Genomic DNA, 24,828 nt, shown 5'->3' on the forward strand with positions numbered 1-24,828 from the left:
CACTCCAGAAACATGACTGCAGTAGGAAGCTACGAAGCCGGCTTTGGTAAGAATATTTCATTCAAATTATTACTGATATACACTCATTTTCATCTTCATTCAACCTGGTAAAATAACTGATTCACAGGCTGCATTGTCAGCAGTCAGTTTCCTTCAGTGTAGCAAGTGTTAAACTGAGCTGACGTTTACGGAGGGTTGCTAACGTTAAAAGCTAGCGGTTAGCTCGAGTTTGATTACTGTTTAGTGTTAAATTGAGTTTACATTGAAATGTGACGGAAACTCTCAGATGACAGACTGCTAAAGGACGAATGGATAAAGGAACAAATGGAGATACAGTTCAACGTTAGCTATTTTATATTATTAGTTGACTTGGCTCGTGTGACATCTCTGCGGATTGTCATTGAAACAATCCGGATGTCATGACGGTGTTCTCATTGGATAGGTGAGCCACGCTGAACGTTCCTATTGGATGAAGTCCCTAGTAGTGCTTCTGTTTCTGTTTACCTGCAAGTGCGTCGTAAAATCGTAACTTGATGATAAGAGTTATATTATATATTAATTATTAAATCCTTAAATCTCTGTCTGTCTGTGTCTCTGTCTGTCTGTCTGTCTCTGTTTAACACACACACGCACACGCACACAGCAGGGTTCAGGATGTGGGTCCTGCTGCTTTCCCTGCTGCCTGTAGTGTATGGGAGTGCAGACTCCAAGGCTATTACCACCACCCTCACCACAAAATGGGCATCTACTCCTCTGCTGTTGGAGGCCAGGTACAGTAAAACACTGTCAGCTGGTGAACAGGTTTATGTGTAGTTACACACCGGACACTTTAGCACAGGTTTGTGCAAATGATGTTGCTGTCAATGTGTTGTTCACTTCACCCCCCCACCCTTTTCCCCTAACGTTTCTAGTGACTATAGTGAAAGCTCATGAAATGTAGATCGACCCCCTAGTAATACTGACGTGGTTGGCTGCTTCTAGCCAATGGGACAACAAGTAATGGCAAAGCTGCCTCTAGCCAATGGTTGTGACACAGAAACATACAGTACATGTTACTAAAATAATAATTATAATATTAGGGGGTGAGAACACAACGGAGACGGCGCTTCTTTCACCTGACGAATATCACTGATCATGTCTTGTTTTTGTAACGTGTATGTTTCTCTGTCACAACTTTGCGGCTGTTGTTTTCGTTCGTTTGCAACATTCTTTTGTTGGTTAAATCACTGTGTTATGGCTTTCCTGCTCTACAGTTAGCTTATAACCTTAGCTGCTGGCCCGCTGTTGTCAGCCACTCCGCTCTGTGTTGCAGTGACTTCGGCAGTGCGCGTGTCATAGCTTAGGAGGCAGCCAATCATGACTAGGTCGCTACTACGAGATTGGCTACACGAGTGGTTCAGACTCCCATTGGCTAAGGCAGTATGGGGTCAGATAGACTCCACACTGCTTACTTAGTTGTCCATATAAGCATGTCGATGTACCTGTTTTCACCATCTATGATCACTCTGCATGTCTCTCTTTCTCAGTGAGTTCCTGGCAGAGGAGAGCGAGGAGAAGTTCTGGAACTTTGTGGAGGCTAATCAGAACATAGAAGGAGAGTATGACGGTAAAGCTGGTTCTGTCACTCTAAGCTGGTGTTGACTTTCAGGCTCTCGCTGCAAGCGGCTGCATTCATCACCTGTTTGTGAGCACTTGAGCTTTGAGCATAATATCAGTGGTTTGTGAGGTACTTAATGCAAGCAGTAACTTGATAGGATGAGGTGGAAACTTCCAACACATGAGGCAAAAATATTTGTCATAAAAGTTGAAGCCTTGAGTTAAAAGAATGGAAGTAGAGAGATGAAACGTTAATCAATCAATCAATCAATCAATCAATCAATCAATCATCTTTATTTATATAAGTTACGAGATAATAAAACATTGTGCAAACCATCAGTCAAACTCAGTATTTTATAGCACATTTAATACAGCGAGTGCAACTCAAGCGCTGAGTCATAAACAACAACGAAAAGAAACAAGCAATAACAATTATGATAATAAACTATATGAATGTGCTGCTGTAGTTCTCCTTTACTTATAGAAAGAGAATGTGATGTCACACCATTGAAAGTAATAGCTGAAAACTTCACAGAATGGCGGCACCTGTCCTTTGAACTCAAAATGGACAGGAGGGCAGGGGTCCCTCGTTCTTGTTTTGTAGTTGGCTTTTGTTGATAATGTTCTCTCTCTCTCTCTGGTTTATATTATTATTTCACAATGATTGTTGAAATGCAGAACACAAAAAAATATTTTTGGCACTTCAACTGAAGTCCTGTGGTTTCTGAAATCTCGCCATCTCTGTCTTGTGTTTCAGGCCATAATGCACGCGACATGTGATGCATTGTGGGGATACACGGCAGCGTGCGTCATAGTTAACTGCAGTCACTACAATTTTTTACTTTTTCTTTTTGTAGACCAGATGGGAGCTCAGCTGCCTACATAAGTATCATGCCATTTGTAGTTCCTCTGGTCTGCATTGCATCTGCATTCTGCATTACAGCTGATGGCTCACCTTCTACAATGTGTCTGTTTCCTGCACAGATACAGACCAGGCCTACTATGACCTAATAGTAAAGAGAGCCAGTGCCTTGCTCAGCTCTGCCCATGTTAACATGCTGAAGTTTTCCCTCTCACTTCGAGCCTACTCTGCCACAGTATACTCTTTCCAACAGGTACTGTGTGTGTGTGTGTGTGTGTGTGTGTGTGTGTGTGTGTGAGAGTGTTATCAGTGAATCTCAAACTGTTTAATTTCAAGGACCCCCAGTTTGTATTCGGCTGTGGACTCTCATTTGATAAGAATTCTATCACTGGCACCGCAGTCAACACTGTCAAATGATCATGTTCTATTTATACACAAGTTGTAGACCCATAAGGACTCAATTTGGTTCATGGTTACTATAAGTTATTTAGGCTGGCACTCCTGGAATCCCCTCAAGGGCCTTTGGGGGGGTCCATTATTATGTGGGGGTACATTATTCTTGCTTGTATGTGTGCATCGATATGTGGTGCAAGATATTGTTTTATTATGTCTGTATACGTATGTGTAATTAATCTGGCTACCTGCTGCTGTTTCTTCTGTAGATAGCATCCAATGAACTGCCTCCCTCTGGCTGCACAGCTTTCTTCAGTGTCCATGGAGCAAAGACATGCGACACTGACGGCTTAGCATCTCTGTTGGAAACGGCACCTGAAAGGTACTCACAGCTGCAAATTCACAGCTGTGAATTGTGTGTATTATATAAATATACTGTGTGATGGTTTATTAGACCCCATTTCAAAGGATTTATAAACTGGTTCTGATGATGGGATTGCAGACGTGTTAATAATGCATTAGAGTTTGTCATTGTATTCACTGCTATCCACCTCGCATACCAATACCATCTCCCATTCTCTGGTTCTCCCTTTCAGGCCAAAGCCATACCTGTTCAAAGGCGATCACAGAATTGTGAGTTCAAACCCTGATGCTCCAGTAGTCATTCTGTATGCTGAGATTGGAAAAGCAGGATTCTACAGTCTTCACCAGGCCATGCTGTCCAATGTGCAGCAAGGCCTAGTGACATATGTGCTCCGACATTATGTGGCTGTAAGTGCTATTTGTACTTTTCCTACATTTCCTTATTTTCACTTGAAATTGTTAATGTTCATGGAAAACGCTTTACAGATTGTTTTTGGCATGTAACTCTCAGGGTGGTTTTGGAAAGTCAGATTCCAGTCCTCCTCGGGTGTTGGGTTACATTGTACAGCGGTTTGACCGTGGCTTACAATCTTTATTTTTTTTATATTTTTAAGATATTTTTTGTGGCTTTCGCCTGTATTTTATATTTTTTTAATAGAGGTTTAGGTATACATTAGGCTGACAGGAAATGGGGAGAGAGATGGGGACACACGCAGCAAAGACAGTCGGGATTGGGAGTCGAACCCGCGGCACACTGCCAGACAGGATCACCAGCCAAGGTGCCCAGACGGCTACGCCAGCCGCCCGGGCCATGGCTTACAATCTTATCCCAATTCCTGACTGATGGTAAAACAATTTCTGTCTGCACAGGGAACCTAATTCCATATATAAACTAGGGAAAATATGTTGGCTATGCAACAACATTTTACTCGTAATCCAGTCGACTTTAAAAGTAACTAGAAAAGGGAGCTCCGCAGAAAAGAAACGATCATTTGTGTCTCTCTATTACTTGAATTTAATTTGACAATTTAAAAAAAAATCAATGGACACAGGCAACTGCAAAGGGCAAACCATGAAAATCAATGGAATTTGCTACTTAAAATGTTTAATGTCTTCATATTTTGATAGTATTTGTCTGATTGCTCGAATTCTTTGCAGTTTGCTGCACAGGGACAGAGACAGAGAAATAGACAGTTAAGTGTCATGAGACAACTTGCTGTGATATTCCTTCATAGAGAATATTAAACAAATGTATACCTCCACAAAACACTTCTGCAATTATACGTCGATGTTTTTCTGTTGCTGGTGTAGTGTGTTGAATGTATTTCTTCAGTTTTATGTAAAGCACTTTGTAACCTTGTTTTTATAAGTGCTTTATAATTAGAGTTATAAAAAGTATTGACTGATGATTTTCGATTGCACTTATGCTAAATATTCTTTTCCCATTTGCGCCTGACATGAAATCACCAGTACAAGAGAGGCGGCAACAAGCTTCTCCTTTCTTTAATAGTTAGTTAGTTAGTTACTTTATTGACACAAATGTATAAAACATTGGGTCCAAACAATAATAAAAAACCCATGAATCAAAAACTTTAAAAAAGGTACAATACATTAAAATATACAATACACAATACAGAAACAGGAGCTTTCTATTGCTCCACAAATACAGAGAGGGCAATCAGGTGGCAAGTTAGTGTCCTCAACAATCAGCAAACAACAGCTGGCCCTGCACACTTCAGCATGATCATAGCACCCACAATGTTGTTCTTCTGCCAATTGACAATCGGTTGCAGAGCCACATCAGTAGCCCGAGACTACAAACTTTTATTTCTGCTTACCTAGTTGTATAAAGTTTGGAATCAATTATTTTCGCTGTGAACGACTGCAGCTACAGTGTAGTGGGGTGAACAGAACAGTTCACTAGTTATCTATCTTCAGTGCTACGTGAGTGCATGACAAACAATCACACAAGGTGTGTTGATGGATCTGTCAAAATAATTCATCCTTACTTTTTGCAAATTTTGCTTTTGTCTACTTTCTGTCTTTTTGTCTCTCTCCCCCCTCTCCACCAGAATCCAAGCGGGAACAAAGTGTACCTTTCTGGGTACGGAGTGGAACTTGCTATTAAAAACCAGGAGTACAAGGCAAAGGATGACACGCAGGTTCAAGGTAAACAAACACACATTAGGGCTGGATGATCTTCAAAACAATATCACGATTATTATTTAAAACTTTTATGATTAAGCTATTATGATTAATGAGCCATTATTTAATTTATAAAGATTATAAAGTGAACATAGCACACACACTTTCATGCTCATTCTTCAGATACTACTATAGCGTAATACCATATTACAGTTTAATCTTCATTTATGATTTTACATTGTGTCGACTCCCAGGAGTGTTGATGTGGATTTGATAGTCTGGTTTACATTGATTGAATGGGCTTTCAGGAGGTGACGTGAACACTACAATGCTAGGGGAGAATGATCCAGTGGATGAGGTCCAAGGATTCCTTTTTGGAAAACTGAAGTAAGTGATTCAGTGGTTTTATTTGTATATCGTCCAGAGAACTATGTATTTGTTTATTTGCCTAGCTTTACCTCCTCTCTTCCCTTCTTGCCCCCTGAAGACTGATTTGAAACATCCCTCGTCCGTCTATTTCTCTATCCCATTTGTTTTTTTTGTTTGTCTTTCTGTCTTGACTGTCTGATTCTATCCATATCTCTCCCTTTCAATCCGTCTCTGCCTTGCTCAACCTTTCTCTCCTTTCTTCCGTCTTATCTATCTGTATAGCTTTCTTTCTCAGTGCCTCTCTTCCCCCTCTCTAGGATGTTGTATCCAGAGCTGAAGGAACAGTTGAAGGAGCTGAGGAAACACCTGGTTGACAGCACTAATGACATGGCTCCTCTCAAAGTCTGGCAGATGCAAGGTGAGTCTGTCACATACTCCCTTCCTCAGTTGTTTTTAAAGTTCGTTATTTCTCATCTGCATTTTCTCACCACTCGTACCCTTGCATACCCTATTCTGGGGAGACAAAAACGGTGCTCTACAAGTTCACAACATATGTCATGTGAGCTTGTAGATCGGCTATATTCGCTGAAGAGATTTGGAGTTTTTATGTTCCAGACAAATATATCCAATATTGCTGACATAAAGAAAAAGATACATTCCATAGGGATTAAAAAAGGGGGAGAGATATACAAATACCATTTTTCTCAATTTTTTAAGTGCCTTATAGTTAATTTCTTCCATTAGAAAATGTAGACATATTTCTTCAATAATATCCATCCAGTATTCCATGTGATGGCTTTTTTAGCTGACAGTGACAAGACTTTTAACACCTATATGTCCTCTGGTGTCAATGCGAGATGTAGAATCCGGGGGTCATTAATGATCTTATTATAACCCATAACTTCCTCCAGAATCTATGTTCCCAGAATGTCTGTATTTTCTGAAATGTCCAAAATATATGAGAGTGATTGGCATTCAAAGTTCGTCCACACTGTCTTCAACAATATTGCTGCTCTCCCAGTTGTTAACTTTAGATTTTTGGTGTAATAAAAACGTAATGAGTCCCGGGATGCAGGGATGGTCTTTTAGATGAGTCCCAGTCCCACTTCAACGATGTTAGGAGTCATATTTTGCCATTTTTTACAAATTGCAGCATTTAACTCCCATTTCATTTTATATGGTTATAATGTGGTTATATTCATGTAGAAAACGGAAGAAGAAATGATTATTATAGCTAAAGCTAGTAAAATAAACTAGAATAAAACACAGTACAGTAGTGCACCCCATGGATGCAGAGGTCGTTGTTTTATTGCGTGCCTTAACTATAAACTGCGTTTTGGGATGCAAAATGCACCCTATTTTAATCCCTGTGGTTTTCAGATGGGCAACTGTAATTAAGCTGTACTTTCCTGCTTATCTCTGACTATCTGTCTATCTGAGTGATGTACAGGTGGAGGTTTAGACAGTCAGCTGAAATCTAGTGTCAAGCTGTCCTGTGGGCCACTATCACTATCCTCAGCCCTACTGGGCCTCATTAGCTCTGCTTGTTTATACTGAGAGGCACCCCCCCAGGGGCTAATAATCACACTGGTTTACAGGCACCATTATTAAACCACTCGCTACACACGCCACCAATCGAGTAATGCCACTGACTACACCAGATAGCCGGCTGCAATCAATACTGCTCTTGTCTCCAACTCTCTCCTTCTCGGTTTTGCTGTTTCTGTCTCTCCCTCGCCCACACACCACTGTACCTCTCTCGTTATGCCCTCTGCAATGTTTCACTGTCGACCCATCTCATTGTAACATCTTTATATGCTCTCTCTTTCTGATCTGTCTTCTATCTCCTTGTTCACCATTTTCTTGTTTCACTCTCCCTGCATTCACCTCTCATCCCGTCCTTCATATCACCTCATCATTGACCCACATCTCCCTGGCCTCGTTGCGCTCTCTCTCTCTCTCTCTCTCTCTCTCTCTCTCTCTCTCTCTCTCTCTCTCTCTCCATCTCGCTCCCTCCCCTCTTTCTGCACTCTGTCTTCTATCTCTCAGATCTGAGTTTCCAGACAGCAGCTCGTATACTTGCTGCTCCCGCTGCCGAAGCCCTCAATGTCATGAGGGACCTCAGCCAAAACTTCCCAGTTAAAGCCAGGTACTTTGGCGTGCACACACATAATGCTCATTATTTTTGACAACTTCTGCAGTGTTAATGGTCAGGCCTACCCTCTGCCCTCAGGTCCCTCACCAAAACAGTGGTCAACTCAGAGATCCGCAGTGAGATTCTGGAGAACCAGAAGGTGAGAATCCCATCTATCTATTTTTACACTTGTCTGTCCACCCATCTATCCCTCTATCCACCCCCCGATCTATCTGTCAGTCCACCCTCACTTACATCCACTCCTTCCTCCATCCCTTCATCTCCTCCCTGTCAACATTCGGAGAGGGAAACTGCAAACAAGACGCTCATCCATTTTAAGCCTCCAGTCTCAAGGACACAAATGTCCCCCTTCTGTTACTTGTGTGATTCCGTTATCCCTCTATACTCCCTTTAGCTTCCTCTGTTCCTTGTCTATCAAGGGCGAGAGAGGTTTTCCCAGCTACTGGCTGAGCCATAATTGAGTTTGTTGAGCTTATAAACATGATCAAATAATCTTTTTTGATAATGGATCGTGTAATTATACCAAACAACCCCTACAATCAGCCACAACTTGGAAAACCAAAAACCACCAAGCTGCGGAGTGGAGTAGACTCCCTTGTTTTTAATATTTTAATTCTTTCCCGTCAACCTTTGTGATGACAGCTTCTAGTTGGAAAAGACGGCCGTTTACCCAACAGTGTTTTCGGTTCTGGCCCCGCTAATGGAATGAGCAATCACTCCACTGCTTGTCATGTTCTTTCCTTTCCCTCCTTTCTCCATGAATCTGAGCTATCCGAGCATGCGTTATCTTTGTGTACAGACAGAGGGGGGGGGGGGGTGGGGGGGGGGAACGGTAAAGCCTCCTAATTACAAAATCTGTGATTCACTCCTGCAGAGGGAAATTATTATTGATTGAAGTAGATTGGACGGATATACATTTCTTTGCTCCACTTGCACAACATTTTCTCCCTGGCACTCTATCACCATGTGCACACAGTCACTCTCTCCTTTGAGCTTGGGCGTACTGCTCAAATTGGATGAGCAATATTTGTGTTAATCATGTCTGTTGTAATTGCTGTGTCTGAAGTATGATTAATCTGATGTCTTTGTCTTTGGTAATGAGATTTGACTCTGCTAGATGACTTTGAGCTTTCCTTCTCTTTAGCCCACACACACACACACACACACACACACACACACACACACACACACACACACACACACACACACACACACACACACACACACACACACACACACATACATACATACACACAGTACACACAGGCTTAGCACACATTCAAACATCCTCTCTCTCGCACACATACAAACACAGGCGCCCTCTCTCGATTAATTAGAGTTGTTTACTATAAATGTCATGGCTTTAAACACAAACAAACTGACTTTTAAACAATGCCGTCATTGCTGGTTTGGATGGAACTGTCGACTCACCTCATTACTGCTCTGTCTTGAATGCTGCCTCTAGTTCTATTCATGATAATTGACTAGTGAGTTGACACGCTTCGGCGGTGCAATTGCCGCAGCGCAGCGATGATTTCCTCAATTGGAACCAGACAGGGTGTGGAGGTGTTTACATGCATGAAAACATTGAGGCTTTTTTTTTTTACGTGTTGTGTCATCTCTTCTCCCTCTGTAGTACTTCAAAGGAACGCTAGGGTTGCAGGCTGGGGAGTCTGCATTGTTCATCAATGGATTACACATAGATCTGGATGCACAGGATATCTTCAGGTACACACACACACACACACACACACACACACACACACACACACACACACACACACATATTTTCTTACTCAGTCAAGCACACTATTTATATATTTTAACATTTTAATGACGCAGATGCTTTCCTGGTTTTAATGTGTTAACTGTAAAATTCAAATGGGAAAGTCTTGGCTTGCTTTTTGTGAGGGTGCCTCTGACAGACAGCCTTATTTGCATTATTAGCCTGTCACTCTTGCAAACATAATTTTATTATTTCTTTCTCTTTCTCTTTCTCCTCCCAGCGTGCTGGAGGTGCTGCGTAGCGAGGCCAGGGTGATGGAGGGACTGCGCTCCCTGCAGATCGAGACACCCTACATCCACGACATCCTGAGGCTCAATGTCCAGCCCTCAGACTCAGACTACGCCGTGGACATCCGACACCCTGCCATTAATGTACGTAAAACCACATGCACTCAGGGTACTGCAGGTCAGTGGTTCCCAAAGTGGGGTCCGGGGACCCCCAGGGGTACCTGAGGGAGTTCCAGGGGGGACCCATCTATTTTGTTCATGTTCATAAAGTGCTAAAGTGTTTAAAGCAGTGGTTCCCAAACTTTTTCATGTCAAGGACCCCCAAATTGACACTACTTAGCCCGTGGACCCCCATTTGAAAAGATATGCCAGGGACCCCCATAAGAGAAGACGTACACATTTAGACGTCTACATTTAGACGTCTACATTTAGACGTCTACATTTAAACGTCTACATTTAGACGTATATATTTATTTGTTATCCGTGTTGCGAGGATGAGGGGGTACCTGGAAAAATATCTACCCCAAAAGGGGTACCTGGTCCAAAAAAGTTTGGGAACCCCTGCTGTAGGTGGTTTGGTTTTGGTCCCTTCGACGTAATCCATCATTGTCAAAAGGTGGTCATGTGTAGTTTACCAAACAATACTTTTAATGGCTAAGACTATTTTAACGTATTCATATTTCCATGTTATTAGATTATTATCACTCTGACTCTGTATATTCATTATTCACTATTGTGAAACCTACCATAGCATGACGTGATGGTACACAGACCAGGGTGGTTTGATCGTTTGACCTACCGATTTTGGTGCATGCAGTCTACCAGCAGGATTTACACTTGCACAAATTTTACCCCAAGATATCTTGAAAAATACTGGTTGGATTGCCATGGAATTAGCTGTGCATCTTCCTGCTCCCTGGTACATGGCCCATACAGATTTTGTTGATCCAATGGCTTTTCCCTGTTGCACTACCAAGATGAAATTTCAGCTTACACATAAGAAAATTGAATCGTCCTAAAACTCACTGAAAATGCTCCACAAAAGAGGCCCGCAATTTATTTTGGTAACCCAAAATAGATTCTCTTCAACTAGCGCCATCCTCAGAGCCAAACTTCCACAAGTTTTTATTATATTTTTATTATTAAGGGACCAACTACGTCCCTTCGAGGGCCATGCCAAACGGTGATGATGCGGAGCTGACCATTGGCCAAAGGGTGGCGCTATAGCACTTAATTAAAAATGCAAACGTTGAATGCGCATATCATGCGCAATCATTTGACCGTTGGCAATGAAACTTTGATACACATATGTGTGTCCTCATGCCAAACAACTTTCGTGCTCTTTCGACCTTTAGATCACCCGCCATTTTGAATTATATGAAAAACAGTTCAAATCTATCTCCTTTTCTATAAACTTGCTGTTTTGGGAAAATTCTTCTTCTTCCCCTAATAGCGTCACATGCTTATGCAACTTACAGTATGGTAGAGGGGCATGCCAAATAGCACTGAAACCACTCTTACTCCAATTAGCCAAAGTGGGGCGCTATATACATTTTTTAGAAAATGAAACCTTTGAACAGGCATAACTCATGCTCTGTTTGGCCAAAATTCATGGCACTTGTTTCCACATGTTCCTTGACTCATGGGGAAGACATCTTGTCACTTTGACAAGTAAGCTCCGCCCTCAGATTTTCTGCCATTTTGAGCAGTTTAGCAGTTTATAATGCTTATACCTACTTTTCTGCCTGAAGTTTTGAGTAATTTGCGTGAAACGTCCTACACACAGCGACCACACTGTAGTAATGGACAATGATCCATAAACCAGGACACACGATTGTTATAAAAAATACTGAATGATTTTGCTGTTTACAATGAAACAACTGATTGTGTCTGTGTAGTCAGTAGAGCTCTTGCCTTTGGACCACAAGGTCATGGGTTCAAATCTGGGTACCGACAATCAAGAACCCTGCCACCCCCCACACACACACACACACACACACACACACACACACATACACACATACGTACACACACAAGTTTAAAACCAACCCTGTCACAATTACATGGTCTTCTTCTTCTCAAGTTCAGTTTTCCATGCTTCTATGGTTATTTTGTGCATATTGTTCTTATTGCTTATTGTCTTCTTGCTTGGTCCCACCTTATCTATATTTATTATTATTAAGGCATTTTCAAGTCTCTATTAGCGATAGCAGAGAGAGACAGGTACATTGCAGGAGAGAGATGGGGAAGGACATTCAGCAAATATAAACATTTTCTGGTTCCATCGATCCAGACCCCTATTCATTTTCCCCATTATTAGAGATTAAAACAAATATTTATATAAATTATTTTAAGCCATCCATGATCCTGGTGAATCATGACCATAAAACGCACACACACACACGCACGTGTTTGCACGACCCGTCGTTGCGTGTGTCTTCCCCGTGTCAGTGTGGCTCTGCGACCCATCGTTGCAAGACACACATCCGTGTGTTGCTGATATAGACAGATAATCGTTCCTATTTTATCCTGCTGTTCATTTTATCACATTAACTTAGCAAATAACTGTAACTGTAGTATGCGCCGTGTCGGGGAGTAGTGTTCCCGTGTGTGTTCGTGTGGCTCTGCTCACTGCTGCTGCCTCAGTGAGTGAGTCAGTCAGGCAGGCTCAGCGAGAACAGTGTAATGCGGTGCGGTGGTAGGCAAGGGAAATGTTGCACAGAAAACTGTGACCCATACATTAATCTGTGTCCCTGATCACGTGATCTGCGGGGCCGATGGCGCTGCTAGGAGTTGATTTAGGTGAAAATGAAGTAAATTAAAATGGTTGGTGCTTGTAAGCAGCACACATTGAGAGCACAGGGCGTTGTGGAATTTTGAGATGGCCGCCTAAGTGAGCAGCAGTCTTGCTCTGTGCTAAGGAAGTGGCCAGACAAACAGGGATTTACTTTTTTTCTTGAATTGTAATTTTAATGTTTGGTAGTTTTCAATTTTCTTTTCACAGAATCAAATATTTTTGAGGGCCGCTAGTCCCTCCTATAAACAGCTATAGTGTTTAATGTTTTTGTTGTCTGAACGCAAACATTAAATGCCATTTACGATATGGAGAATTTACGTCATATGTGTCTGAGCAAGACACATATGTGTCTGAGCAAGACACATATGTGTCTGAGCAAGACACATATGTGTCTGAGCAAGACACATATGTGTCTGAGCAAGACACATATGTGTCTTACAGAATGTCGGTGGGAACCCTTAGCCAATAAGGGACCACCATTCTTGATGATGATGTACGATGATTAGAGCGCCCCTCACTTCACACGGGTGTGATTTTTTTCCTTTTTATTCACCAGGATCCTGGATGGCTTGATTCTAGGCTTTAAATAATTGTTACAAAAGTGGAATGATCCAGGAAGAGAGATAGACGTAGAAAATTCTCTAGCACAGCAGTGGATGGCAGGCAATTCTTGCGACCACATGGTTATCATGGTCCTAGCTTTGAACGGTGGATCATAGGTTAGATAAGAGCGCCAACTAGTGGCACTTGGTAGTGTGGGCTTTAAAAAAAACATACTTCAAACCACGTCCTTGGCAGTATTCTTCTTCAGACCTTTTATGTAGTTTCCCCTCTCCTCCGTCCTCTGCAGTGGATTAACAACTTGGAGACAGACCACCGGTACAGTTCCTGGCCCTACAACATCCAAGAGCTGCTCAGAGCCACATTCCCTGGAGTCATCAGGCAGATCCGCAAGAACTTCCACAATCTGGTGAGCCCATGCCTAATTAATCAACTCCTCACCAGTCCAAATGGATCTGAATCTGTGTTCAAAATAATAAGTGTGTGTGTGTGCGTGTGCAGGTGATCATTCTGGACCCCACCCATGAGAACTCAGCAGAGTTGCTGAGCGTTGCAGAGATGTTCTACACCAACAACATCCCACTTAGGTATGCCTGTCTGAATGTTGTGTGTTGCAGTTTTCTAGTTGGTATTTTACACTTCAAAATGCTGCTACAGTGACTGCTCTGAAAATAGAATCCATGATAAATTAAAATGAATGCAAATGCAGTTCATTGGGATATAAGTTTAAATCAAGTTTATGAGTTTGGAAAGGAAGGCTACGGCAGATGTCTCTCAGCAGGGTCTCCCTGGGTGGCTGGTGTCGTTTGAATATTTATTAAGTATACCGTATGTGCACCTCTGCATTTTCAATGAGAGCGAGAGTCCCATACATGAGGTTATGAACATGATGTGTTGCGGGGTTCAGGATCGGGCTGGTGTTTGTGGTGTCGGATGAGGAGGATGTAGACGGCATGCAGGACGCTGGCGTGGCCATGCTCCGTGCCTACAACTACATCTGTGATGAGGTCGACAGCCAGAGCGCCTTCGATGCCATCATCTCTGTGAGTTAACTTCATTACCTCATCAGTTACTATAGCGGTGGGGAGTATCATTTTCAGACTTTCTTGGTCATTGTCATACAGTATACAGTGGTTCTCACATAACATTTTTGAAGGACTCCACTGGGCTACAGTATATTTCTGCTATAAAAAGTTGTGGGTGTGTCTGTGTGATTGGAATAGATTATGACGGACATCACAGTACTGAGGTTGTCATAGACTGGCCGTCAAACTACTACAAACTCATACCCTCTCTCCCTACCTCCTCTCCATGTCTCTCCATGTCTCTCCATGTCTCTCCCTACCTCCTCTCCATGTATCTCCATGTCTCTCCATGTCTCTCCATGTCTCTCCCTACCTCCTCTCCATGTCTCTCCATGTCTCTCCCTACCTCCTCTCCATGTCTCTCCATGTCTCTCCATGTCTCTCCCTACCTCCTCTCCATGTCTCTCCATGTCTCTCCCTACCTCCTCTCCATGTCTCTCCATGTCTCTCCCTACCTCCTCTCCATGTCTCTCCCTACCTCCTCTCCATGTCTCTCCCTACCTCCTCTCCATGTCTCTCCATGTCTCTCCCTACCTCCTCTCCATGTCTCTCCCTGCCTCTCTCCATGTCTCCCTACCTCCTCTCCATGTCTCTCCATGTCTCTCCCTACCTCCTCTCCATGTCTCTCCCTACCTCCTCTCCATGTCTCTCCATGTCTCCCTGCCTCTCTCCATGTCTCTCCCTACCTCCTCTCCATGTCTCTCCCTACCTCCTCTCCCTGCCTCTCTCCATGTCTCTCCCTACCTCCTCTCCCTGCCTCTCTCCATCTCTCCCTGCCTCTCTCCATGTCTCTCCCTGCCTCTCTCCATGTCTCTCCCTACCTCCTCTCCATGTCTCTCCATGTCTCTCCATGTCTCTCCCTACCTCCTCTCCATGTCTCTCCATGTCTCTCCCTGCCTCCTCTCCATGTCTCTCCCTGCCTCCTCTCCATGTCTCTCCATGTCTCTCCATGTCTCTCCCTACCTCCTCTCCATGTCTCTCCCTACCTCCTCTCCATGTCTCTCCCTACCTCCTCTCCATGTCTCTCCATGTCTCTCCCTACCTCCTCTCCATGTCTCTCCATGTCTCTCCATGTCTCTCCCTACCTCCTCTCCATGTCTCTCCCTGCCTCCTCTCCATGTCTCTCCCTACCTCCTCTCCATGTCTCTCCATGTCTCTCCCTACCTCCTCTCCATGTCTCTCCATGTCTCTCCATGTCTCTCCCTACCTCCTCTCCATGTCTCTCCATGTCTCTCCCTGCCTCCTCTCCATGTCTCTCCCTACCTCCTCTCCATGTCTCTCCCTGCCTCCTCTCCATGTCTCTCCCTGCCTCCTCTCCATGTCTCTCCCTACCTCCTCTCCATGTCTCTCCATGTCTCTCCCTGCCTCCTCTCCATGTCTCTCCCTACCTCCTCTCCATGTCTCTCCATGTCTCTCCCTACCTCCTCTCCATGTCTCTCCATGTCTCTCCCTACCTCCTCTCCATGTCTCTCCATGTCTCTCCCTGCCTCCTCTCCATGTCTCTCCCTACCTCCTCTCCATGTCTCTCCATTTCTCTCCCTGCCTCCTCTCCATGACTCTCCCTGCCTCCTCTCCATGTCTCTCCATGTCTCTCCCTGCCTCCTCTCCATGTCTCTCCCTACCTCCTCTCCATGTCTCTCCATTTCTCTCCCTGCCTCCTCTCCATGACTCTCCCTGCCTCTCTCCATGTCTCTCCCTGCCTCTCTCCATGTCTCTCCCTGCCCCTCCAGATGTTGAACCGCGTGCACACTGGAGGGGAGCTGAGTGTTGTGGACGTGGTGAAGGTGTTGGAGAAGAAGTTTCCCTACGTGGAGATCAGCAGCATCCTGGGACTTGACTCAAGCTACGACTCCAACCGCAAGGTATAACGGGCTCACCTTGTATAGTCCAGTCAATATGTGTTTTGACCCAGGGAAAGTAATCTTTTTTTTATCATCTTTAGGGCAGTGGTTTTCAACCATTCCCCAGATGTCAGTGAAGTGACTTTTAAGGACAAAAAAAATAAAAGAAAAAGACTATTACTGCATCAAAATTCATCAACAAACTATACTATAAAAACGGGTCAAACGATGGCCAAATTGTCAAATAATGTAAGAAAGAGGTAAACATTTTGAAAATATACGATCTTCAAGCTCACAACGCCTCGCAAACGTGAGACGTTGGGAGTTTGTAGATCTGCTATTTTCTCAATATTTATCTGTGGAACCGAGTCAAACAACTTATATAATTGTAAATGCTTATCAGGCTGGCGGGTCCACAGCTCAAATATTTGGGGGTTATTAGGGTCATCCAATCACATAATACTGATATTTGAGATTTGTCATGATAACACCTTTAACTTCACATCACTCAGCTTCACTACACCAAGAGAAGTGTTTGTCTGTTTTTCCTTTTTAAAATCTTCAGGGGGAATCGCATAAACACCATAATTAGTTTTTGTCCAACTTGTCAGGACTCGTGTTCTAAATAAACCTACTGTTGATATGTGACATCAAGCCGTAATACTCACATCTCCAGGAAGGGCGTGCTTATTATGAGCAGACTGGTGTTGGCCCGCTGCCCGTGGTGATGTACAACGGAATGCCCTATCAGCGCGAGCAACTGGATCCTGATGAGCTGGAGACGGTGACCATGCACAAGATACTGGAGACCACCACCTTCTTCCAGAGAGCTGTCTACCTAGTGAGTGACAACACACCCTTGAATGGTCACTATGATGGCTTGATGTTTTTTTTACTTTGTTTTTATTTCAGTTTAGGCAACTTCACATAAGTATAAGCATACATATTTCTTACAACTACTTTTTATTATTATTATTTTTTACACAACCTCAGCTGTTTCATACTTTCACAGAATATATATATATATATATTATATATATATATTATTTTTATTTAACCTTTATTTAACCAGTAAAAAATTACATTGAGACTGCGTCTCTTTTACAAGTGCAAGTGTATATATTATACACTCATACCATAGACTGTAAAAAATATGGACAAAGCGTTCCGCGGGTCTAACGTGAACGTAAAATGAAGCCTGTCAGTCCTTGCAATGGAAGTCGCCATCTTTCTAGATCCGTTTTGGCCCAGCTCAGGCCAGCTGGCCCATTGGCTGGCCCAGACAACGAGGCGGGACTTCCCCCTTCTTCTTCGTTGGTTTTTATTTTGACTCGAGTGGGTGGGGGATCCCGTTCATAGACTGTAACGGTAGCCACGCCCCTCAGAACATGCGCGGCTTTATGGTCATTTTTTTTATAAATGGGACCATAATTTTCCAAAAAGAATATTATGACATTAGAAATGAGACTTTAAACTAGTGACTGGAAGCAAAAAGTATTCATGACCATGTTTATTAAGGTAATACAGTCTAGGTGAAGTTGGGCCAAAATACATGTACTTCTATGGGGCTATGGGTTTTTCTGGGTCCAGTGACAGCGCCACAACAGGCCATTATATGAACATTCATTTCCTTAGTGGCTTCACAAAATATCTCTCTGACTGCCCCCCTGACTCATACACACAAACAACTTCACATACATTTACAGTTATTCACAATAAAACAAGGAAATAAAATACTACAATTATTCACCATAAAACAAGGAAATAAAATAAGTTTTCAGTTCATTTTTTATATAGTATTTTATTTATTTTTATGTGTATAAAGAATTTTAACTTTTCAAAAACAGTTCTTTACACCCACAAAAATATATATTTTGGTCTGTTGGCCTTTCTCTGTGGTCCTACAATTCCCATGATGCTTTTTGCATATGCCCCATGGCACTTTTGAAGTCTATTTTGTACTAAGGATTGTAGTTTTCATCTTCATTGACTTCACTGCAGTGACATCTAGGGCTGGGGCAGTATGGATTTTTTGTCACCGCGGTAATGAATCACTGTTTACCGACGGTATTGCGGTATTGAATGATTTAATGAAATATATATATATTTTTAGGGCTCATCATGGAACCTTTGCCCTACAGAAAATACAGGGATGTCCCAGGCCAATTTACCCTCGGCCCATCACAGATACTAAAATTATGTCAGAAGAATACGGCATAAAGGCACAATGTACAGTAGATGTGTTTTCCATCATGTACGTGGCACTAATCCGTCACTCCCGTGTGCACTGGGGCTGAACGATACCTCATTATCATATCATTGTTGATAATGAACATGCATGATAACATGGCAAACGACATTTCCCCCCGATGGCCCTGCATAGACAACTAAAGAAAGCCAATCACAAACATGCTAAGATTGTGTTTATTAACTTGTTTCAAGTTCAGCTCATTCAACTCCTTTCTCTGCATGTTGCATAGAAAAACAAAGTTCAGCTCATTCAACTCCTTTCTCTGCATGTTGCATAGAAAAACAAAGTTCAGCTCATTCAACTCCTTTCTCTGCATGTTGCATAGAAAAACAAAGTTCAGCTCATTCAACTCCTTTCTCTGCATGTTGCATAGAAAAACAAAGGTCTGGCAGGGCTGCAGCTTAGTTTACCCTTTAATCCTAATTTATGTTTTGGTGGAAAGGGGTCATGTGACATTATGCAAATTATTTTCAGATGGGAAAAGAGTTACTGCGACTCAAGTAAACATATTATTACAATAGAAATAATTATATATAATGAAGCCTTATACATACTGTATATACCACCATACATAAATTACATATATGCCACAGTATTACCACCAGTGGCATCAGTAAGCTCAAATTAGTCATTGAAACATACAACATCAATATAGTAAGACCCATAATATAAATTTGAGGGTTAGTTCTTTAGCTAGTAGATATATTCATCTTTATTTTAAAGAAAAGTGCCCCTCCACACACTGTACTATGTTACATATTACATATTGAGGTATTTATTTGCAGCCAAATGCAGAAATCTTGTCTTGTTTCTTTGTGTGTGCGTTCGTGTCCATCTGTCTGTCTTAGGGAGAGCTAGCCACAGATCATGATGTAGTAGACTTTATCATGAACCAGCCCAACGTTGTTCCACGCATCAATCCCAGAGTCCTGTCCACCAGCAGAACATACTTGGACCTGTCTGATACTAGTGAGTACATATTTGAAATGTTTGTTTATGTCCACATAAACAGATTGTACAAAGGACATAAACACTACCACTGCAGTCAGACAAATAGGAGAACAGTCGGTTACAAAGTCGGCAGAACATTTTTACATACAGTATAGTTGATATACTTGTATCTTTGTTTCCCTACAGACAACTACTTTGTAGATGACTATGCTCGTTTCTCCACCTTGGACACCAAGGAGAAGAGCACTGCTGTGGCCAACAGCATGAACTACATGACCAAGAAAGGTACAAGTTTGTTCATATCACAGCAGTAACAATTTAGCGCTCCTGTTATCTCTGTTAGCTCCTGTTATCTCATATCTTAGCCCCTTAAAACCTGAGGCCAATTCTACCAACGCCTTCTAAACCAGTCGTTATTTGAAGATTTAAATTATTTTCAAAATGCTTGTACAGCGCGTCACTTCGTGCCACACTGCAAGCTTATACATCTGCTATTTTTGAATAGCAAACACTAAAAAAAAGGGTATCTTTGAAAAACAAAGAAAAGGTCATGCACACTGTCAGAGTAAGACTACTTGCCAAAATGTTGCTCTTCATTAGGTTGACGTTTCGGTCGCTTAGACCTTCATCAGGACAGACAAGCCAACACTAAAATCTACAATGACACGGATACTTTCCCGGTGTTAATGGGTTAAAAATGGAGCAGAAATGAGATCCCGTAGTTTGTGTTGCGTGCCGTCAAGGACAATAACGCGTGTTCCCAAAGCTGAATACTCTTTCTGTGTATTCTCCCCTCTGTCCTCCTTTGAATGAATTTTCCCCTAAATCAGGGATGACCGCCACCAACAGGCATGGTAATCCTGCCCCTGTTTTTCCACCCAGTTACTCCTCTTTCTCTCTGTTTGTCCCCCCTCCCCCTCCTCTTCTCCAACTACTCACCTGTCAATGCTTTCTCTCTGTTTGTCCCCCCCCCCCCCCCTCCTCTTCTCCAACTACTCACCTGCATTTTTGAACCCTCCACCCGCCGCATGAATCACTACATAGTGCAAGAAACAGCGCGTTACTAACGTTAAGCATGTGATCATTATGAAAAATAGCCTTTTAAAGAGCATATTGTCATTCAGCTCTCTGCAAGGAGTCTGACAGAATGTTATGTGTTGTTTGTCCTAGCTGCACGTTGGACACATAGCCTGCTGTTTGGAAAATTGGCTAGTCTCTAAATGCTGTGATAAAACATGCAACATCATGAGGCAATTTAAAATGGGCAATTTTCACCAGCAGACAACGTAATTTGTTCATATGCCTTCGGTCATTACAACCCATGCCGCTGTTCGTATTGATATCCATACCTCCCCACCCCCACTACACACACACACACACACACACACACACACACACACACACACACACACACAATGAAGAAGGCAATTTTACCCAGTTCTTCTGACTCATAATGGTTGCCTGCATGATGTCGTTTTACTAGATAGTTACAACCTTTATCCTTGCTCTGTTATTTGTCAGACGATGGCGTCATCCGTCCTGTGACGTTCTGGGTGGTGGGAGACTTTGACCAGCCCTCTGGACGCCAGCTCCTCTACGACGCCATCAAACACATGGTACAAAACACCCTCAGACAACACAGACAGTAAATTATATTTAATAGAATATCAGTTTGCCACGAGGTATTACATACAGTATCATTGAAGTTTGTGGTGACAAACATTCACATGAACATAATTACACTTTGCACACACAGATCTATGGATTGTATATGTTTCATGGGACGTTATAGAACAATATTACTACACTCTCATGTCACACAAATTAAACTTAAGTGGATTATCAGTATCACACCTTTGTGTGTGTTGGCCTACTATTTACATTAAACAGTTCAACACCATGACCACTAGATGGCAGGATGAGTACTGTGTTTGTGTTATTTTAGAGAATCCCATCTTGGTGCTCTACATTTGTCTTTCTGTTGTTAAAATTAAACGAGCGCAGCCTTCCTCTAACGCTGCATGCTTGTTTAAACAGAAAAGCAGCAACAACGTCCGGCTGGGTATGATCAACAACCCATTGGCTGGTGTAGCCAGCGATACGAGCCGTGTGACTCGGGCCATCTGGTCCGCCATGCAGACACAGACGGCAAACAACGCCAAGAACTTCATCACCAAGATGACCAAGAGAGAGACGACGGCAGCCCTGGAAAAGGGCTCTGATATCGGGGAGTTTGCTGTCGGGGTGAGGATGGAGAATAAGATAATTGATCTAACCGTAACCCACCCTTCAGACCACGTCTACTTTTTACCATTGAATTGATTCTTAGTCTCCGAGTTAAATGAACACTGAGGAAAATCGACTTACTTAGGCTACACCGATGTAGCTTACACGATAAACGTGATTTATGTTTCTACATAATTATGTAATCAACACTTAATTATAATACTTGGTCGCAATTATGTGTTGGTGTATTGCTTGTTGCAACTTCAACAAAGAAAAATCCGTATGTACTGTGGCATTCTCCTCGGCCACTTGCAGTGCAATTTAAAACATGAAACCATCTAAAAAGCATCATAAAAAGACTAAATCTAAAACACAGACGGTAACATAGATAAACGTTGTTGTGCAAAATATAATTCTGGAAAGTAAAGGTTTATCTATTACATGAAGATGATTCATTGTGTAACCATAACGGTACATTTATGTGCCGTTCCTCCACTTCTCAGGCCCAGAGCGACAAAGTTAACCGAACCAATTAACTTAAAATACCCCCTTTTCCTCTTCTCCGCTGTCTAATCCTGGCACCTCTTCTGCAGGGTATGGATGTGACATTGTTTAAGAGTGCGTACGAAGGGCCCAAGTTTGACTTCCTACTCTCCCACGCTGCTTACTGTCGAGATGTGCTCAAACTGAAGAGAGGCCAGAGGGCGGTCATCAGTAATGGAAGGGTGAGTCATGCAGTCACGACGCGGATGCAATGAAAAATGTCATGCTCTGTCTTTTCAATTACGTGGGCTAACCCAGGCTAGCTGTCACCATGTGTCAATTTAATGGCATAAAAACGGAAAGCTACATAATATACACTGACACGTACATGGACATTATAACTGGGACGTCACCAGACATTTCCGCCTTGTCTCACCTGCAGATCATCGGCCCACTGGAGGAGGATGAAGTCTTTAATCAGGATGACTTCCTGCTATTGGAGAGCATCATTCTGAAGACTTCTGGGGAGCGAATCAAAAGCAAGGTCCAACAGTTTGGGATCGAGGAGGACAGGTATGTCGTCATCATCATCATAGCTTATTTAGCGTGTCGATTAGCAGCCCTTCGCCTAATGGGTCAGTCTCAAAAGTGTAAGTACTACATAGTACATGCTGTACATGTAGGCTGATGGTGTCTTATTTAGATTTAGCTTCAGCAGAGCTTATTGTTTTGTATTTGTCTGTATTTGTCAATTTGGGTGACTTTTGTGAATCGTCAAGATGCAAAGTTTGTTTTTCTTTGTTTGTTGTGTTGGATCTCAAATATGTTTAATTAAGGGGACAATCTAAAGTGACCAAAGAAATAGGGTTATGTGTCCAGCCACAGTGGAGCTCGTTGATGTCTGACATGTATTTCTGCGTGCTGTGTTTTATTTCTCATAGGGCCAGTGACCTGGTAATGAAGGTGGACTCTCTGCTGTCCTCTCAGCCCAAAGGAGAGGCCAGGGTTGAATATGCATTTGGTGGCGAACGCTACAGGTACAAACTGTAAACCCTAATACAAACTATAGAGCATGCTAAACGTACAAATTATAGACCACATTCACACGCTACAGTTACAAACTGTAGACTACTCTATGACCACAGCAAACACTGGCTCAAGAATCAAAGTCATCACGGAAGCAGATAAGTGTATATACTATACATTGGGCAATATCGTTTTCGGTTCTGCCAGCTGGTCATTTGAGATCAGGCCCACCCCCATTGTTTAGTCAGCAAACATGACCCAGAGGGGTCAGGGAGAGCAAGGACGGAAAATAAATATCTCACATTAAAGAAAGACTTGTCCAGCATAGGCAAAGATATATAACAAATATATCTGCATATAGACACAATCCATGTATAATCCATGCTATGTACATGAGGTTAGACAAGATGCATACATTTAGACACAAAAGTGATGGCACTAAGATTAAACATCAAGGTCTATCAGTGCATTGTACATGAGATAAGGTGCAAAAAGAGTATTGATGCATTGTCAGGTTGAACCACAGAACGGAAAGCTAGAGGCAGGTTACTGTACCTGGCAGAGATTTGCCCCACTGAGCGCACCTTTCTAGTTGTATATTGGATATGAACTGGTATCGTCCTAATTATCATTAACTCCTAGTACCGTGAGAGAATCATCAGAAAATCTGATATGCTTTATAAATACCTTCCAGGCAATGACTACTTTGTTTTACCCAAAGGCAGGCGTTAATGCTCCATCCAATCCACTTCATTTATAAAGCACATTTTTATACAACAAAGTTGAAACAAAGTGCCGTACACAAACAAATACTAAAATATAAAAGCAAAAAACAATACATAAACAGGGCAACATAAGGACATAATGCAGTGGAAGCAGCAACTCTTAATCAGTATGTTCATCTGTGCATCCATGCACAGATGAGTCGGTTTGATGGTCGCTTATTTCCTTCAATGATTGCCAGACACTGACTGTGTCTTTCATGGACGGAATGTTTAATTTAATAATTAACTTATTTGATTGTATGTTTTTTACCCATGTTTTTATGTGTATGCTGCAATAAAATGAAAAAGCCAACCAAAAAGGGTTAGGGTCCAGGGCACATATTGTGTATTGCAATATAACGTACGTAAGAAACGCTTTCATCATGTTGTTGACTTATTCTTCTTGACAGTGCTGTGAAGATCCGTCCGAAGGAGGGAGAGGTGTACTTTGATATTGTTGCCGTGGTGGACCCTGTAACAAGGGATGCCCAGAAACTAGCTCCTCTGCTATTGGTATGTTGAATTTGTTTCCTCGCTTCCATTGATGGATGTCTGTTCAAAGATTCTATATAGTTATATTTATGCTTTGATTCTGTGCACTTTAAAATATGTTTATTTAATTTACTTGCAATCGAATTGACCAGGTTACAAGGTTACATTTACACACTTTCAGAGATACAAATGGATAAATGAACACTACTAATTGTACTATTTTCCTCTAACCTTTATTCTCTTTTTTTCTCTTATTCTCTCTCTCTCTCTCTCTCTCTCTCTCTCTCTCTCTCTCTCTCTCTCAGGTCTTGAAGCAGCTGGTGAATGTAAACATGCTGGTGTTCATGAACTGCCAGTCTAAGCTCTCAGACTTGCCTCTCAAAAGGTACACACACACACACACACACACACACACACACACACACACACACACACACACACACACACACACACAC

The 24,828-nt window shown here is 42.4% G+C and overlaps 1 protein-coding gene across 3 annotated transcripts in view; it reads left to right on the forward strand.

Annotated features, from left to right (window-relative positions):
• The window catches only part of uggt1 (UDP-glucose glycoprotein glucosyltransferase 1), a 285,869-nt gene continuing 261,041 nt past the window's right edge, over nucleotides 1–24,828 (forward strand). For 2 of the 3 annotated variants that reach the window (XR_013965434.1, XM_080784683.1), the window contains exons 1-27: nucleotides 1–46; nucleotides 644–770; nucleotides 1,527–1,606; nucleotides 2,581–2,711; nucleotides 3,121–3,233; nucleotides 3,448–3,622; nucleotides 5,287–5,383; nucleotides 5,668–5,746; nucleotides 6,046–6,146; nucleotides 7,778–7,877; nucleotides 7,962–8,022; nucleotides 9,520–9,611; nucleotides 9,890–10,040; nucleotides 13,544–13,663; nucleotides 13,756–13,841; nucleotides 14,162–14,297; nucleotides 16,070–16,201; nucleotides 16,857–17,021; nucleotides 19,280–19,400; nucleotides 19,569–19,667; nucleotides 20,904–20,998; nucleotides 21,420–21,626; nucleotides 22,202–22,333; nucleotides 22,534–22,664; nucleotides 23,033–23,128; nucleotides 24,292–24,394; nucleotides 24,679–24,758. Coding sequence is in view for 2 of the 3 variants with exons in the window: in XM_080784683.1 (XP_080640809.1) it covers nucleotides 13–46; nucleotides 644–770; nucleotides 1,527–1,606; nucleotides 2,581–2,711; nucleotides 3,121–3,233; nucleotides 3,448–3,622; nucleotides 5,287–5,383; nucleotides 5,668–5,746; nucleotides 6,046–6,146; nucleotides 7,778–7,877; nucleotides 7,962–8,022; nucleotides 9,520–9,611; nucleotides 9,890–10,040; nucleotides 13,544–13,663; nucleotides 13,756–13,841; nucleotides 14,162–14,297; nucleotides 16,070–16,201; nucleotides 16,857–17,021; nucleotides 19,280–19,400; nucleotides 19,569–19,667; nucleotides 20,904–20,998; nucleotides 21,420–21,626; nucleotides 22,202–22,333; nucleotides 22,534–22,664; nucleotides 23,033–23,128; nucleotides 24,292–24,394; nucleotides 24,679–24,758 (3,044 nt within the window). In the remaining variant the exon portion in view is untranslated. The remainder of the gene's footprint in view (nucleotides 47–643; nucleotides 771–1,526; nucleotides 1,607–2,580; nucleotides 2,712–3,120; nucleotides 3,234–3,447; nucleotides 3,623–5,286; nucleotides 5,384–5,667; nucleotides 5,747–6,045; nucleotides 6,147–7,777; nucleotides 7,878–7,961; nucleotides 8,023–9,519; nucleotides 9,612–9,889; nucleotides 10,041–13,543; nucleotides 13,664–13,755; nucleotides 13,842–14,161; nucleotides 14,298–16,069; nucleotides 16,202–16,856; nucleotides 17,022–19,279; nucleotides 19,401–19,568; nucleotides 19,668–20,903; nucleotides 20,999–21,419; nucleotides 21,627–22,201; nucleotides 22,334–22,533; nucleotides 22,665–23,032; nucleotides 23,129–24,291; nucleotides 24,395–24,678; nucleotides 24,759–24,828) is intronic. The other variant, XM_080784684.1, reaches the window with a different exon arrangement.

Source organism: Protomyctophum bolini, assembly GCF_963924005.1.
Source record: "Protomyctophum bolini genome assembly, chromosome: 15".
Classification (NCBI taxonomy): Eukaryota; Metazoa; Chordata; class Actinopteri; order Myctophiformes; family Myctophidae; genus Protomyctophum; species Protomyctophum bolini.